General features: G+C 46.9%; 2 protein-coding genes across 5 annotated transcripts in view; one reads left to right on the top strand and one right to left on the bottom strand.

Annotated features, from left to right (window-relative positions):
• Positions 1 to 15231, bottom strand: part of BABAM2 (BRISC and BRCA1 A complex member 2) — a 144398-nt gene that overhangs the window by 120590 nt on the left and 8577 nt on the right. For all 3 annotated transcript variants that reach the window (XM_072139940.1, XM_072139938.1, XM_072139939.1), the window contains exon 4: positions 6139 to 6233. In XM_072139940.1, the coding sequence (XP_071996041.1) occupies positions 6139 to 6233 (95 nt within the window). The remainder of the gene's footprint in view (positions 1 to 6138; positions 6234 to 15231) is intronic.
• Positions 13109 to 15231, top strand: part of RBKS (ribokinase) — a 48456-nt gene continuing 46333 nt past the window's right edge. For both annotated transcript variants that reach the window (XM_072139947.1, XM_072139942.1), the window contains exon 1: positions 13109 to 13286. In XM_072139947.1, coding sequence (XP_071996048.1) covers positions 13162 to 13286 — 125 coding nt within the window. In that variant the 5' untranslated portion in view covers positions 13109 to 13161. The remainder of the gene's footprint in view (positions 13287 to 15231) is intronic.

The following is a 15231-nucleotide window of genomic DNA, read 5'->3' as shown; positions in this document are numbered from 1 at the left end:
GGGCAGTATTATAGTAGTTATATTCCTGTACATAGGGGGCAGTATTATAGTAGTTATAGTCTTGTACATAGGGGACAGTATTATAGTAGTTATATTCTTGTACATAGGGGGCAGTATTATAGTAGTTATATTCCTGTACATAGGGGGCAGTATTATAGTAGTTATATTCCTGTACATAGGGGGCAGTATTATAGTAGTTATATTCTTGTACATAGGGGGCAGTATTATAGTAGTTATATTCTTGTACATAGGAGGCAGTATTATAGTAGTTATATTCTTGTACATAGGGGGCAGTATTATAGTAGTTATATTCTTGTACATAGGGGGCAGTATTATAGTAGTTATATTCCTGTACATAGGGAGCAGTATTATAGTAGTTATATTCTTGTACATAGGGGCAGTATTATAGTAGTTATATTCTTGTACATAGGGGCAGTATTATAGTAGTTATATTCTTGTACATAGGGGGCAGTATTATAGTAGTTATATTCTTGTACATAGGGGACAGTAATATAGTAGTTATATTCTTGTACATAGGGGCAGTATTATAGTAGTTATATTCCTGTACATAGGGGGCAGTATTATAGTAGTTATATTCCTGTACATAGGGGGCAGTATTATAGTAGTTATATTCTTGTACATAGGGGGCAGTATTATAGTAGTTATATTCCTGTACATAGGGGGCAGTATTATAGTAGTTATATTCTTGTACATAGGGGGCAGTATTATAGTAGTTATATTCTTGTACATAGGGGGCAGTATTATAGTAGTTATATTCCTGTACATAGGGGGCAGTATTATAGTAGTTATATTCTTGTACATAGGGGGCAGTATTATAGTAGTTATATTCCTGTACATAGGGAGCAGTATTATAGTAGTTATATTCCTGTACATAGGGGTCAGTATTATAGTAGTTATATTCTTGTACATAGAGGGCAGTATTATAGTAGTTATATTCTTGTACATAGGGGGCAGTATTATAGTAGTTATATTCCTGTACATAGGGGGCAGTATTATAGTAGTTATATTCCTGTACATAGGGAGCAGTATTATAGTAGTTATATTCTTGTACATAGAGGGCAGTATTATAGTAGTTATATTCCTGTACATAGGGGACAGTATTATAGTAGTTATATTCTTGTACATAGGGGGCAGTATTATAGTAGTTATATTCTTGTACATAGGGGACAGTATTATAGTAGTTATATTCCTGTACATAGGGGGCAGTATTATAGTAGTTATATTCTTGTACATAGGGGGCAGTATTATAGTAGTTATATTCCTGTACATAGGGGGAAGTATTATAGTAGTTATATTCCTGTACATAGGGGGCAGTATTATAGTAGTTATATTCTTGTACATAGGGGGCAGTATTATAGTAGTTATATTCCTGTACATAGGGGGCAGTATTATAGTAGTTATATTCTTGTACATAGGGGGCAGTATTATAGTAGTTATATTCCTGTACATAGGGGGCAGTATTATAGTAGTTATATTCCTGTACATAGGGGGCAGTATTATAGTAGTTATATTCTTGTACATAGGGGGCAGTATTATAGTAGTTATATTCCTGTACATAGGGGGCAGTATTATAGTAGTTATATTCCTGTACATAGGGGGCAGTATTATAGTAGTTATATTCCTGTACATAGGGGGCAGTATTATAGTAGTTATATTCCTGTACATAGGGGGAAGTATTATAGTAGTTATATTCCAGTACATAGGAGGCAGTATTATAGTAGTTATATTCCTGTACATAGGGGGCAGTATTATAGTAGTTATATTCTTGTACATAGGGAGCAGTATTATAGTAGTTATATTCCTGTACATAGGGGGCAGTATTATAGTAGTTATATTCTTGTACATAGGGGACAGTATTATAGTAGTTATATTCTTGTACATAGGGGGCAGTATTATAGTAGTTATATTCCTGTACATAGGGAGCAGTATTATAGTAGTTACAAAAATCCCTTAAAAAATGTAAAATAATTTGCCATAAAATCTATGTATATGCTGATATAGCTTGTATGTGTGGATGAGTCATGTGTGGGTGCAGGGGTGCGGAGTGGGTGCCGCTATCTCTGGGTTGTATAGAGATCCTGGAATGTAGTGAATGAGATGTTGGCCGCACGTCACGGTGACATGTGTGTGTAGTGCAGCGGCCGCCTGTCTTCTCCTATCACAATTACACAAGGGGTGAGTCACCCGCCGGTGATGTCATCAGACCGTGAGTCACACAATCATTAACCCCGAGTGGATGAGGACATTGTGTGGTGCCCACATCACTGAGGGGAACATGTACCGGCAATGATCGGAGGGCCCAGCGCTTAAAGGGACCTCGCACCTTATATTCTCATCTACAATAATTCCTTAAAGGGAGTGATTAATAACCTTATGGGGGCCTTAAATATGAGCAAAGACAGACAGCGGACACCACAAACCAATGAGGCTCTGCATAGCTCATAATCAGTTTATGAATATGCAAATTAGATGCAAGTGCAGCGGGGGCGGGGACAACTCTCTAGGTTTGGTCTCCAGACTGACACATGTTTCTATAATCCTGAGTGTCAGCTCCTCCCCGCATTACACCTGTCTGTAGGTAAATCGTCCAACAGGACCCTCACCCTGTGCCCAAGATGCTCAGAGCACAGCAGTGTGAGGACCCCCCCCCCCCCCCAGTGCACTGGGAGAATCTACAATCCTGCAATAGAAATCAATGCATCATAGTCCTGCTGCTCCTAACAATAATACACTGCTGTATGATTACACATCTATCCAGGGACAGAGAGCACAGAGCACAGCAGTGTGAGGTCTGATTACACATCTCTCCAGGGACAGTACATAACACTGGCTGCAGAGAGCACAGAGCACAGCAGTGTGAGGTCTGATTACACATCTCTCCAGGGACAATACATAACACTGGCTGCGGAGAGCACAGAGCACAGCAGTGTGAGGTCTGATTACACATCTCTCCAGGGACAATACATAACACTGGCTGCAGAGAGCACAGAGCACAGCAGTGTGAGGTCTGATTACACATCTCTCCAGGGACAATACATAACACTGGCTGCGGAGAGCACAGAGCACAGCAGTGTGAGGTCTGATTACACATCTCTCCAGGGACAATACATAACACTGGCTGCAGAGAGCACAGAGCACAGCAGTGTGATGTCTGATTACACATCGCTCCAGGGACAATACATAACACTGGCTGCGGAGAGCACAGAGCACAGCAGTGTGAGGTACTATTACACATCTCTCCATGGACAATACATAACACTGGCTGCAGAGAGCACAGAGCACAGCAGTGTGAGGTATGATTACACATCTCTCCAGGGACAATACATAACACTGGCTGCAGAGAGCACAGAGCACAGCAGTGTGAGGTCTGATTACACATCTCTCCAGGGACAATACATAACACTGGCTGCAGAGAGCACAGGGCACAGCAGTGTGAGGTATAATTACACATCACTCCAGGGACAATACATAACACTGGCTGCAGAGAGCACAGAGCACAGCAGTGTGAGGTCTGATTACACATCTCTCCAGGGACAATACATAACACTGGCTGCAGAGAGCACAGAGCACAGCAGTGTGAGGTCTGATTACACATCTTTCCAGGGACAGTACATAACACTGGCTGCAGAGAGCACAGAGCACAGCAGTGTGAGGCCTGATTACACATCCCTCCAGGGACAATACATAACACTGGCTGCAGAGAGCAGAGAGCACAGCAGTGTGAGGTCTGATTACACATCTCTCCAGGGACAATACATAACACTGGCTGCAGAGAGCACAGAGCACAGCAGTGTTAGAACACGCCCAAGTACAATCCTGGGAGTAGGCGGCAGTGATATCTCGGGGGTATAGTGCTGCAGAATTTACAGGCCTGAGGTGCTGGTGAGGAAATACTGTGGATGCACGGAGTACAGGACACTCGCTGTATACAGCAGGACTCCTCTAGGGCAGTGATGGCTAACCTATGGCACTGGTGGTGGAGGTGGCACTCAGAGCCCTTTCTGTGGGCACTCAGGCCATCACCAGAGATGACTCCAGGTATATTCCTGCAGTCCCAGACGGCCCAGGACTTGCTGTGCACAGAGCTATATTAAAGTGACAGCTCTACCTGGGACTATTTCCTGCTTTATTGGTGCCTCAGGTGCTGGTATCAATGGAAACTGTGACAGAGAAGGGAGTATAAATCACAAATTACATTTCTGTGTTGGCATTTTGCGATAAATAAGTGGGACTTTGTTGTAGTTTGGGCACTCGGCCTCTAAAAGGTTTGCCATCACTGCTCTAGGGGGACATGACCTACTGCAACACTCCGTATTAACCTCTTCCTGCCCTGAGAAATATCTCTTAATCTCGTGAAAAAAAACCATAAAACTAAAAAATAGAATAAATGAATGTAAAATAAAAAATATTACACTTTATACATAAATCAGATTGGAGAACGGGGGAAGCGGTGACAAAGCGGAGGCTCTGCCCTCCCTGTCCTGGCCATCTAGACATATTACCTGCAGGACCTCAGTGTGACTGATCACATGCTTCTCTACTGTAAGGTCCTTGACCCCTTTCTGCTGCTGGTCAGAAAGGAACCAGGGAATAGCTATGTGTTAGAGCTGTGTGTGTGTGAATGAATGAATGAATGAATGAATGTAGCAGTGCTTTGTATGTGTGTGAATGAATGAATGTAGCAGAGCAATGTGTGTGAATGTCTGTAGCAGTGCTGTGAGTGTAAGTGGATGAAGCAGAGCTGTGAGTGTAAGTGGATGTAGCAGTGCTGTGAGTGTAAGTGGATGTAGCAGAGCTGTGAGTGTAAATGGATGTAGCAGAGCTGTGAGTGTAAGTGGATGTAGCAGTGCTGTGAGTGTAAGTGGATGTAGCAGTGCTGTGAGTGTAAGTGGATGAAGCAGAGCTGTGAGTGTAAGTGGATGTAGCAGAGCTGTGAGTGTAAGTGGATGTAGCAGAGCTGTGAGTGTAAATGGATGTAGCAGTGCTGTGAGAGTAAATGGATGTAGCAGAGCTGTGAGTGTAAGTGGATGTAGCAGAGCTGTGAGTGTAAGTGGATGTAGCAGAGCTGTGAGTGTAAATGGATGTAGCAGTGCTGTGAGTGTAAGTGGATGTAGCAGAGCTGTGAGTGTAAATGGATGTAGCAGAGCTGTGAGTGTAAATGGATGTAGCAGAGCTGTGAGTGTAAATGGATGTAGCAGAGCTGTGAGTGTAAGTGGATGTAGCAGAGCTGTGAGTGTAAATGGATGTAGCAGAGCTGTGAGTGTAAATGGATGTAGCAGAGCTGTGAGTGTAAATGGATGTAGCAGAGCTGTGAGTGTAAATGGATGTAGCAGAGCTGTGAGTGTAAGTGGATGTAGCAGAGCTGTGAGTGTAAGTGGATGTAGCAGAGCTGTGAGTGTAAGTGGATGTAGCAGAGCTGTGAGTGTAAATGGATGTAGCAGAGCTGTGAGTGTAAATGGATGTAGCAGAGCTGTGAGTGTAAATGGATGTAGCAGTGCTGTGAGTGTAAGTGGATGTAGCAGAGCTGTGAGTGTAAATGGATGTAGCAGGGCTGTGAGTGTAAATGGATGTAGCAGAGCTGTGAGTGTAAATGGATGTAGCAGAGCTGTGAGTGTAAGTGGATGTAGCAGTGCTGTGAGTGTAAGTGGATGTAGCAGTGCTGTGAGTGTAAATGGATGTAGCAGAGCTGTGAGTGTAAATGGATGGAGCAGAGCTGTGAGTGTAAATGGATGTAGCAGAGCTGTGAGTGTAAGTGGATGTAGCATAGCTGTGAGTGTAAGTGGATGTAGCATAGCTGTGAGTGTAAGTGGATGTAGCAGAGCTGTGAGTGTAAATGGATGTAGCAGAGCTGTGAGTGTAAGTGGATGTAGCAGAGCTGTGAGTGTAAATGGATGTAGCAGAGCTGTGAGTGTAAGTGGATGTAGCATAGCTGTGAGTGTAAGTGGATGTAGCATAGCTGTGAGTGTAAATGGATGTAGCAGAGCTGTGAGTGTAAATGGATGTAGCAGAGCTGTGAGTGTAAGTGGATGTAGCAGAGCTGTGAGTGTAAATGGATGTAGCAGAGCTGTGAGTGTAAGTGAATAGATGGTGTTATGTTTTTGTGTTTGTTTTACTTACCGGGAGAGCAGAAGGTTCTGGCAAAAATTCAGCATCTTCTCCAAAAATGAAATCAGGTGGTAAATCTGGGTACTGGGCATTGAAAAGAATGTCCCCTATAGAATAACAAAAAAGAAATGTCATCACCCATCATCATAGATTATACACTATGTATACACAATATAACTCCAAGTAAATGTCCACTGATTGATAATCAATTTCACAGGCAATTAGCAAGACACACTCAATAAAGTAGAGGTTCTGTAGGTGGGGACCACAGACACTTCTCAGTTCAAATGCTTTCTGGCTGATGTTTGGGTCAGTGTTGAGTGACCCACACAAGTGGCTCAGGTGCAGCTCCTCCAGGATGGCATATTAAGGGTGCATTTGCACGGCCGTCTGGGGGGGGGGGATCTATATGTGGCTGCAAATTTGTGTCGCATATACGTCCCCATAGGCAAATAATGGTGGCCCAGCGGCGGTAAGGTGCCACACGTGTGGCAATGTTCTGATCCATACACCCCGGTAAAAGATAGAGCATGCTCTATCATTTCCCGAGTGTGCGGCCGGGCACTGCTGTTTCCTATGGAGGGAGGAGGGGTCACCTCCTCCTCCTCTCCAGCGCACAGCGGTATGTGAATGCACCCTAATGCCAGCTGTGGCCAGAAGGTTTGCTGTGTCTGTCAGAGGTTGGTGGCGCTACCAGGAGAAAGGTAAGTACACCAGGAGACGTGGAGGAGATACCAGGAGACAGGCCAGTACACCAAGAGACATGGAGGAGATACCATGAGACAGGCCAGTACACCAGGAGACATGGAGGAGATACCAGGAGACAGGCCAGTACACCAGGAGACATGGAGGAGATACCAGGAGACAGGCCAGTACACCAGGAGAGATGGAGGAGATACCAGGAGACAGGCAAGTACACGAGGAGACATGGAGGAGATACCAGGAGAAAGGTCAGTACACCAAGAGACATAGAGGAGATACCAGGAGACAGGCAAGTACACGAGGAGACATGGAGGAGATACCAGGAGACAGGCAAGTACACGAGGAGACATGGAGGAGATACCAGGAGACAGGCCAGTACACCAAGAGACATGGAGGAGATACCATGAGACAGGCCAGTACACCAAGAGACATGGGGGAGATACCATGAGACAGGCCAGTACACCAAGAGACATGGAGGAGATACCAGGAGACAGGCCAGTACACCAAGAGACATGGGGGAGATACCATGAGACAGGCCAGTACACCAGGAGACATGGAGGAGATACCATGAGACAGGCCAGTACACCAAGAGACATGGAGGAGATACCAGGAGACAGGCCAGTACACCAAGAGACATGGGGGAGATACCATGAGACAGGCCAGTACACCAGGAGACATGGAGGAGATACCAGGAGACAGGCCAGTACACCAAGAGACATGGAGGAGATACCAGGAGACAGGCAAGTACACGAGGAGACATGGAGGAGATACCAGGAGAAAGGTCAGTACACCAAGAGACATGGAGGAGATACCAGGAGACAGGCAAGTACACGAGGAGACATGGAGGAGATACCAGGAGAAAGGTCAGTACACCAAGAGACATGGAGGAGATACCATGAGACAGGCCAGTACACCAGGAGACATGGAGGAGATACCAGGAGAAAGGTCAGTACACCAAGAGACATAGAGGAGATACCAGGAGACAGGCAAGTACACGAGGAGACATGGAGGAGATACCAGGAGACAGGCCAGTACACCAAGAGACATGGAGGAGATACCAGGAGACAGGCCAGTACACCAAGAGACATGGAGGAGATACCAGGAGACAGGCAAGTACACGAGGAGACATGGAGGAGATACCAGGAGACAGGCCAGTACACCAAGAGACATGGAGGAGATACCAGGAGACAGGCAAGTACACGAGGAGACATGGAGGAGATACCAGGAGACAGGCAAGTACACCAGGAGACATGGAGGAGATACCAGGAGACAGGCCAGTACACCAGGAGACATGGAGGAGATACCAGGAGATAGGCCAGTACACCAGGAGACATGGTGGAGATACCAGGAGACAGGCCAGTACACCAGGAGACATGGAGGAGATACCAGGAGACAGGCCAGTACACCAAGAGACATGGAGGAGATACCAGGAGACAGGCAAGTACACCAAGAGACATGGAGGAGATACCAGGAGACAGGCCAGTACACCAAGAGACATGGAGGAGATACCAGGAGACAGGCCAGTACACCAAGAGACATGGAGGAGATACCAGGAGACAGGCCAGTACACCAAGAGACATGGAGGAGATACCAGGAGAGAGGCCAGTACACCAGGAGACATGGTGGAGATACCAGGAGACAGGCCAGTACACCAGGAGACATGGAGGAGATACCAGGAGACAGGCCAGTACACCAAGAGACATGGAGGAGATACCAGGAGACAGGCCAGTACACCAAGAGACATAGAGGAGATACCAGGAGACAGGCCAGTTCACAAGGAGACATGGAGGAGATACCAGGAGACAGGCCAGTACACCAAGAGACATGGGGGAGATACCAGGAGACAGGCCAGTACACCAGGAGACGTGGAGGAGATACCAAGAGACGTGCAGGAGACACCAGATACCAGGAGACCGGCCAGTACGACAGAAGAGGTGGATGGGCCATAGGAGGGCAACAGCCCAGCAGCAGGACTGCTACCTCTGCCTACGTGGATGGAATAAGGGGCCAACGTCCACAGATGGGGGATGTGCTCACAGACCAACGCTGTGCAGGACACTTGGCATTTGCCAGATAACACCAGGAATGGTAAATTCCCCACTAGCGCCTGTGCTCCTCACAGATGGAAGCAGGTTCACACTGAGCACATGTGACAGAGTCCGGAGACGCCATGGAGAGACATCTGCTGCCTGCAACATCCTTCAGCACGACCGGTCTGGCAGTGGTCAGTAATGGTATGGGGGACCTCACAGCCCCCCATGTGTTCACCAGAGGGGCCTGACTGCCATTAGGTACCAGGATGAGATCCTCCGACCCCTGTGAGACCATATGCTGGTGCAGTTCTCCTAATGCAGGACAATGCTGGACCTCATGTGGCTGGAATGTGTCAGCAGTTCCTGCACGATGAAGGCATTGAAGCCATGGACTGGCCGCTCGTTCCCCAGACCTGAATCCAAATGAGCATCACATCTCGCTTCTTCCACCAACCTCACATTGCACCAGAGACTGGCCAGGAGATGGCGGAAGCTTTAGTCCAGGTCTGGGAGGAGATCCCTCAGGAGACCATCCACAACTTCATCAGGAGCATGCCGAGGTGTTGTGGGGAGGTCATACAGGCACGTGGAGGCCACACACAATACTGGGCCTCATCAGGAGCATGCCGAGGTGTTGTAGGGAGGATATACAGGCACGTGGAGGCCACACACAATACTGAGCCTCATCAGGAGCATGCCGAGGTGTTGTAGGGAGGTCATACAGGCACGTAGAGGTCACACACAATACTGAGCCTCATCAGGAGCATGCCGAGGTGTTGTGGGGAAGTCATACAGGCACGTGGAGGCCACACACAATACTGAGCCTCATCAGGAGCATGCCGAGGTGTTGTAGGGAGGTCATACAGGCATGTGGAGGTCACACACAATACTGAGCCTCATCAGGAACATGCCGAGGTGTTGTAGGGAGGTCATACAGGCACATGGAGGCCACACACACTACTGAGCCTCATCAGGAACATGCCCAGGTGTTGTAGGGAGGTCATACAGGCATGTGGAGGTCACACATAATACTGAGCCTCATCAGGAACATGCCCAGGTGTTGTAGGGAGGTCATACAGGCATGTGGAGGCTACAAACAATATTGCATCTCATCAGGAACATGCCGAGGTGTTGTAGGCAGGTCATACAGGCACGTGGAGGCTACACACAATACTGAGCCTCATCAGGAGCATACCGAGGTGTTGTAGGGAGGTCATACAGGCATGTGGAGGCCACACATAATACTGAGCCTCATCAGGAGCTGCCGAGATGTTGTAGGGAGGTCATACAGGCACGTGGAGGCCACACACAATACTGAGCCTCATCAGGAGCATGCCCAGGTGTTGTAGGGAGGTCATACAGGCACATGGAGGTCACACACAATACTGAGCCTCATCAGGAGCACGCCCAGGTGTTGTAGGGAGGTCATACAAGCACGTGGAGGCCACACATAATACTGATCCTCATCAGGAGCTGCCCAGGTGTTGTAGGGAGGTCATACAGGCACGTGGAAGCCACACACAATACTGAGCCTCATCAGGAGCTGCCCAGGTGTTGTAGGGAGGTCATACAGGCACATGGAGGCCACACACAATACTGAGCCTCATCAGGAGCTGCCCAGGTGTTGTAGGGAGGTCATACAGGCACGTGGAGGCCACACACAATACTGAGCCTCATCAGGAGCTGCCCAGGTGTTGTAGGGAGGTCATACAGGCACGTGGAGGCCACACACAGTACTGAGCCTCATTTTGTCTTGTTTTAAGGACATTACGACAAAGTTGGATCAGCCTGTTGTGTTTTTCCACTTTCATTTTGTGGGTGACTGCAGATCCAGGACTCCAATGGTTAATAAATTCGATTTCCATTGATGATATTTTTGCGATTTTGTTGTCAGCACATTCAACTTTGTACAGAACAAAATATTCAATATTTCATTCATTCAGATCTGGGATGTGTCGTGTGAAGGTTCCTTTTTAGCGCAGTAAGGAGCCATCAATCCTAAACCATCATCATATTTACTAGTGATAACTCATTGGGGCATTAATGGAGGCACAGCCATAGCAGCAGCAAGGAGCCGGCGGCAGGGAGGCACAGCCATAGCAGCAGCAAGGAGCCAGCGTCAGGGAGGAACTACATAGGAGCAGCAAGGAGCCGGCGGCAGGGAGGAACCACATAGCAGCAGCACGGAGCCGGCGTCAGGGAGGAACCACATAGCAGCAGCACGGAGCCGGCGTCAGGGAGGAACCACATAGCAGCAGCACGGAGCCGGCGTCAGGGAGGAACCACATAGCAGCAGCACGGAGCCGGCGTCAGGGAGGAACCACATAGCAGCAGCACGGAGCCGGCGTCAGGGAGGAACCACATAGCAGCAGCACGGAGCCGGCGTCAGGGAGGAACCACATAGCAGCAGCACGGAGCCGGCATCAGGGAGGAACTACATAGCAGCAGCAAGGAGCCGGCGGCAGGGAGGAACCACATAGCAGCAGCAAGGAGCCGGCGGCAGGGAGGAACCACATAGCAGCAGCAAGGAGCCGGCGGCAGGGAAGAACCACATAGGAGCAGCACGGATGGCGCCGCCATATGGGGGTTCTGAGATTTGAATCCCCATGGGGGCTACAAGAAGTGTAAGGAAATCGAAAAAGACACCGCGACGGACGGATGAGGCGAGGATGAGAGTAGCAGACATGTAGCACCGCTATTTAATCTACAAGTATAACAAATAAAATGTGTGTAACAACATCTGCAAGGGAGGGAGAGTAAGGAACCCACAGAGGAAACTGCGGCCGCACGTGTAAAGCACAAAGTGATGGTGGTTCTTAGAGCCGTCACTTCTCCTTCATAGTGACCAACTATGAGAGCAAAGGATCAAAATGTCTGGCCAATAAAATATCCAATATATCAGTGCAGCTTACAGAATACAGGGTAAGTAATGTCATGTATGTACACAGTGACTGCACCAGCAGCAGAATAGTGAGTGCAGCTCTGGGGTATAATACAGGATGTAACTCAGGATCAGTACAGGATAAGTAATGTCATGTATGTACACAGTGACTGCACCAGCAGCAGAATAGTGAGTGCAGCTCTTGGGTATAATACAGGATGTAACTCAGGATCAGTACAGGATAAGTAATGTCATGTATGTACACAGTGACTGCACCAGCAGCAGAATAGTGAGTGCAGCTCTGGGGTATAATACAGGATGTAACTCAGGATCAGTACAGGATAAGTAATGTCATGTATGTACACAGTGACTGCACCAGCAGCAGAATAGTGAGTGCAGCTCTTGGGTATAATACAGGATGTAACTCAGGATCAGTACAGGATAAGTAATGTCATGTATGTACACAGTGACTGCACCAGCAGCAGAATAGTGAGTGCAGCTCTGGGGTATAATACAGGATGTAACCCAGGATCAGTACAGGATAAGTAATGTCATGTATGTACACAGTGACTGCACCAGCAGCAGAATAGTGAGTGCAGCTCTTGGGTATAATACAGGATGTAACTCAGGATCAGTACAGGATAAGTAATGTCATGTATGTACACAGTGACTGCACCAGCAGCAGAATAGTGAGTGCAGCTCTGGAGTATAATACAGGATGTAACTCAGGATCAGTACAGGATAAGTAATGTCATGTATGTACACAGTGACTGCACCAGCAGCAGAATAGTGAGTGCAGCTCTGGGGTATAATACAGGATGTAACTCAGGATCAGTACAGGATAAGTAATGTCATGTATGTACACAGTGACTGCACCAGCATCAGAATAGTGAGTGCAGCTCTGGGGTATAATATAGGATGTAACTCAGGATCAGTACAGGATAAGTAATGTCATGTATGTACACAGTGACTGCACCAGCAGCAGAATAGTGAGTGCAGCTCTGGGGTATAATACAGGATGTAACTCAGGATCAGTACAGGATAAGTAATGTAATGTATGTACACAGTGACTGCACCAGCAGCAGAATAGTGAGTGCAGCTCTGGGGTATAATACAGGATGTAACTCAGGATCAGTACAGGATAAGTAATGTCATGTATGTACACAGTGACTGCACCAGCAGCAGAATAGTGAGTGCAGTAGGATATTGGCAGTTGGCGGTGCAGGTACATGTGGCATGTAGCAGGAGGCAGACATGTTGGGCACAGCTGGTATTAGCAGCTCATTGTGCGCCTGGTTATTACTGCTATTCTCGGCTGCTCTATGTTTAGCACTATGTGATCAGAGCTGCCAGAGCACAAGCGTCACAGGAAGCCGCCATGACATGAGCTGCACAGAACATTCTCCCGTGTTACTATGAATGAGCTGCTGTCAGACCCATCACCCGCTACATACGGATCGGTACAGGCTTTATATACGCTGGAAAATCTCTGCCCGGCCGCTATGTCCCAGGGTTATGCCGGAAAGGCTCCGTGTTGGAAGCAGGTAACGTGCTCATTATGGCCGAGCTATACGAAAATAACACTAATTATCCCAGACAAAGCAATGCGCTGCCCCTCCTGCTCTACAACAAAGGCCCTGCTGCTGTAACCTCCTGATGGGAAAAGACGGCAGAAAAAGACCAAACGAGACTCAATTACATCGCTGACTGCAGAATGGAAACTCCAGAGCGAAGGACGAACTATCTACTTGGGATTTCGGAAGGCAAACAAATATTAGGACCACAATTTTTTAGGAGGGTCCTCACTCCTATATGACTGTTTGTGATGTCTTATTTTATTTGTAAATGTCCCCTGTGATTTGTAAAGTGCTAAGGAATATGACGGCACTATATAAATAAAGACTGATATTATAGTGATATAATAAGCAGGGAGGAAGTAAAGGGCTAAAGGAATCACTTCCATGGTGGATATCAGCAAGGAGAAGGTAAAGGGCCTGCAGTAGTCACTTCTAGAGAGGAGATCAGTAGGGAGGAAGTAAAGGGCTGCAGTAGTCACTTCTAGAGTAGATATTAGCAGGGAGGAAGTAAAGGGCTGCAGTAGTCACTTCTAGAGTAGATATTAGCAGGGAGGAAGTAAAGGGCTGCAGTAGTCACTTCTACAGAGGAGATCAGTAGGAAGAGGTACAGGGCTCCAGTCACCACTTCTATAATGGTTATCAGTAGGGAGGAAGTAAAGGGCTGCAGGGATAATTTCAATATGATATATCAGCAGGAGGAAATAAATGGCTGCAGTAATTACTTCTATAGGGGATATAAGCCAGAAAGAAGTAAAGGGCCGGATAAATCAATTTCATAGTGGATTTCAGCAGGGAGAAAATAAAGGGCTAGAGTAATCACTTCTACGGTGGATATCAGATGGAGGAAGTGAATGGCTGCAGAAATAATATTAACATGGGATAGAAGTAGGGAGGAAGTAAAAGTCTGAAATAATCACTTATATAGTGGATATCAGTAGGGAGGAAGTAAGGGGCTGCACTAATGACTTCTATAGTGGAGATCAGCAAGGAGGAAGTAAAGGGCTGCAGTAATTACTTCTATAGGGGATATAAGCAGGGAGGAAGTAAAGGGCTGGAATAATTATTCTATAGTGGATATCAGCAGGAGGAAGCAATGGGCTGCAGTAATTACTTCTATAGGGGATATAGGCAGGGAGGAAGTAAAGGGCTGGAATAATTATTCTATAGTGGATATCAGCAGGAGGAAGCAATGGGCTGCAGTAATTACTTCTATAGGGGATATAAGCAGGGAGGAAGTAAGGGGCTGCACTAATGACTTCTATAGTGGAGATCAGCAAGGAGGAAGTAAAGGGCTGCAGTATTTACTTCTATAGGGGATATAGGCAGGGAGGAAGTAAAGGGCTGGAATAATCATTTCTGTAGTGGATCAGCAGGGAGGAAGTAAAGGGTTGTAGGAATAATTACTACAGTGGAGATCAGCAAGGAGGAAGTAAAGGGCTACACTAATGACTTGCATAGTGGATATCAGCAAGGAGGAAGTAAAGGGCTGCAGTAATGACTTCTATAGGTGATATAAGCAGGGAGGAAGTAAGGGGCTGCACTAATGACTTCTATAGTGGAGATCAGCAAGGAGGAAGTAAAGGGCTGCAGTAATTACTTCTATAGGGGATATAAGCAGGGAGTAAGTAAAAGGCTGGAATAATTATTTTATAGTGGATATCAGCAGGAGGAAGCAATGGGCTGCAGTAATTACTTCTATAGGGGATATAAGCAGGGAGGAAGTAAAGGGCTGGAATAATCATTTCTGTAGTGGATCAGCAGGGAGGAAGTAAAGGGTTGTAGGAATAATTACTACAGTGGAGATCAGCAAGGAGGAAGTAAAGGGCTACACTAATGACTTGTAAAGTGGATATCAGCAGGGTGGAAATAAAAGGCTAAAGAAATCACTTCTATAATGGAGATCAGTCATCAC

This window comes from Engystomops pustulosus, chromosome 3 (assembly GCF_040894005.1).
Source record: "Engystomops pustulosus chromosome 3, aEngPut4.maternal, whole genome shotgun sequence".
Taxonomy (NCBI): domain Eukaryota; kingdom Metazoa; phylum Chordata; class Amphibia; order Anura; family Leptodactylidae; genus Engystomops; species Engystomops pustulosus.
This window is presented reverse-complemented; position numbering and strand designations above follow the sequence as displayed.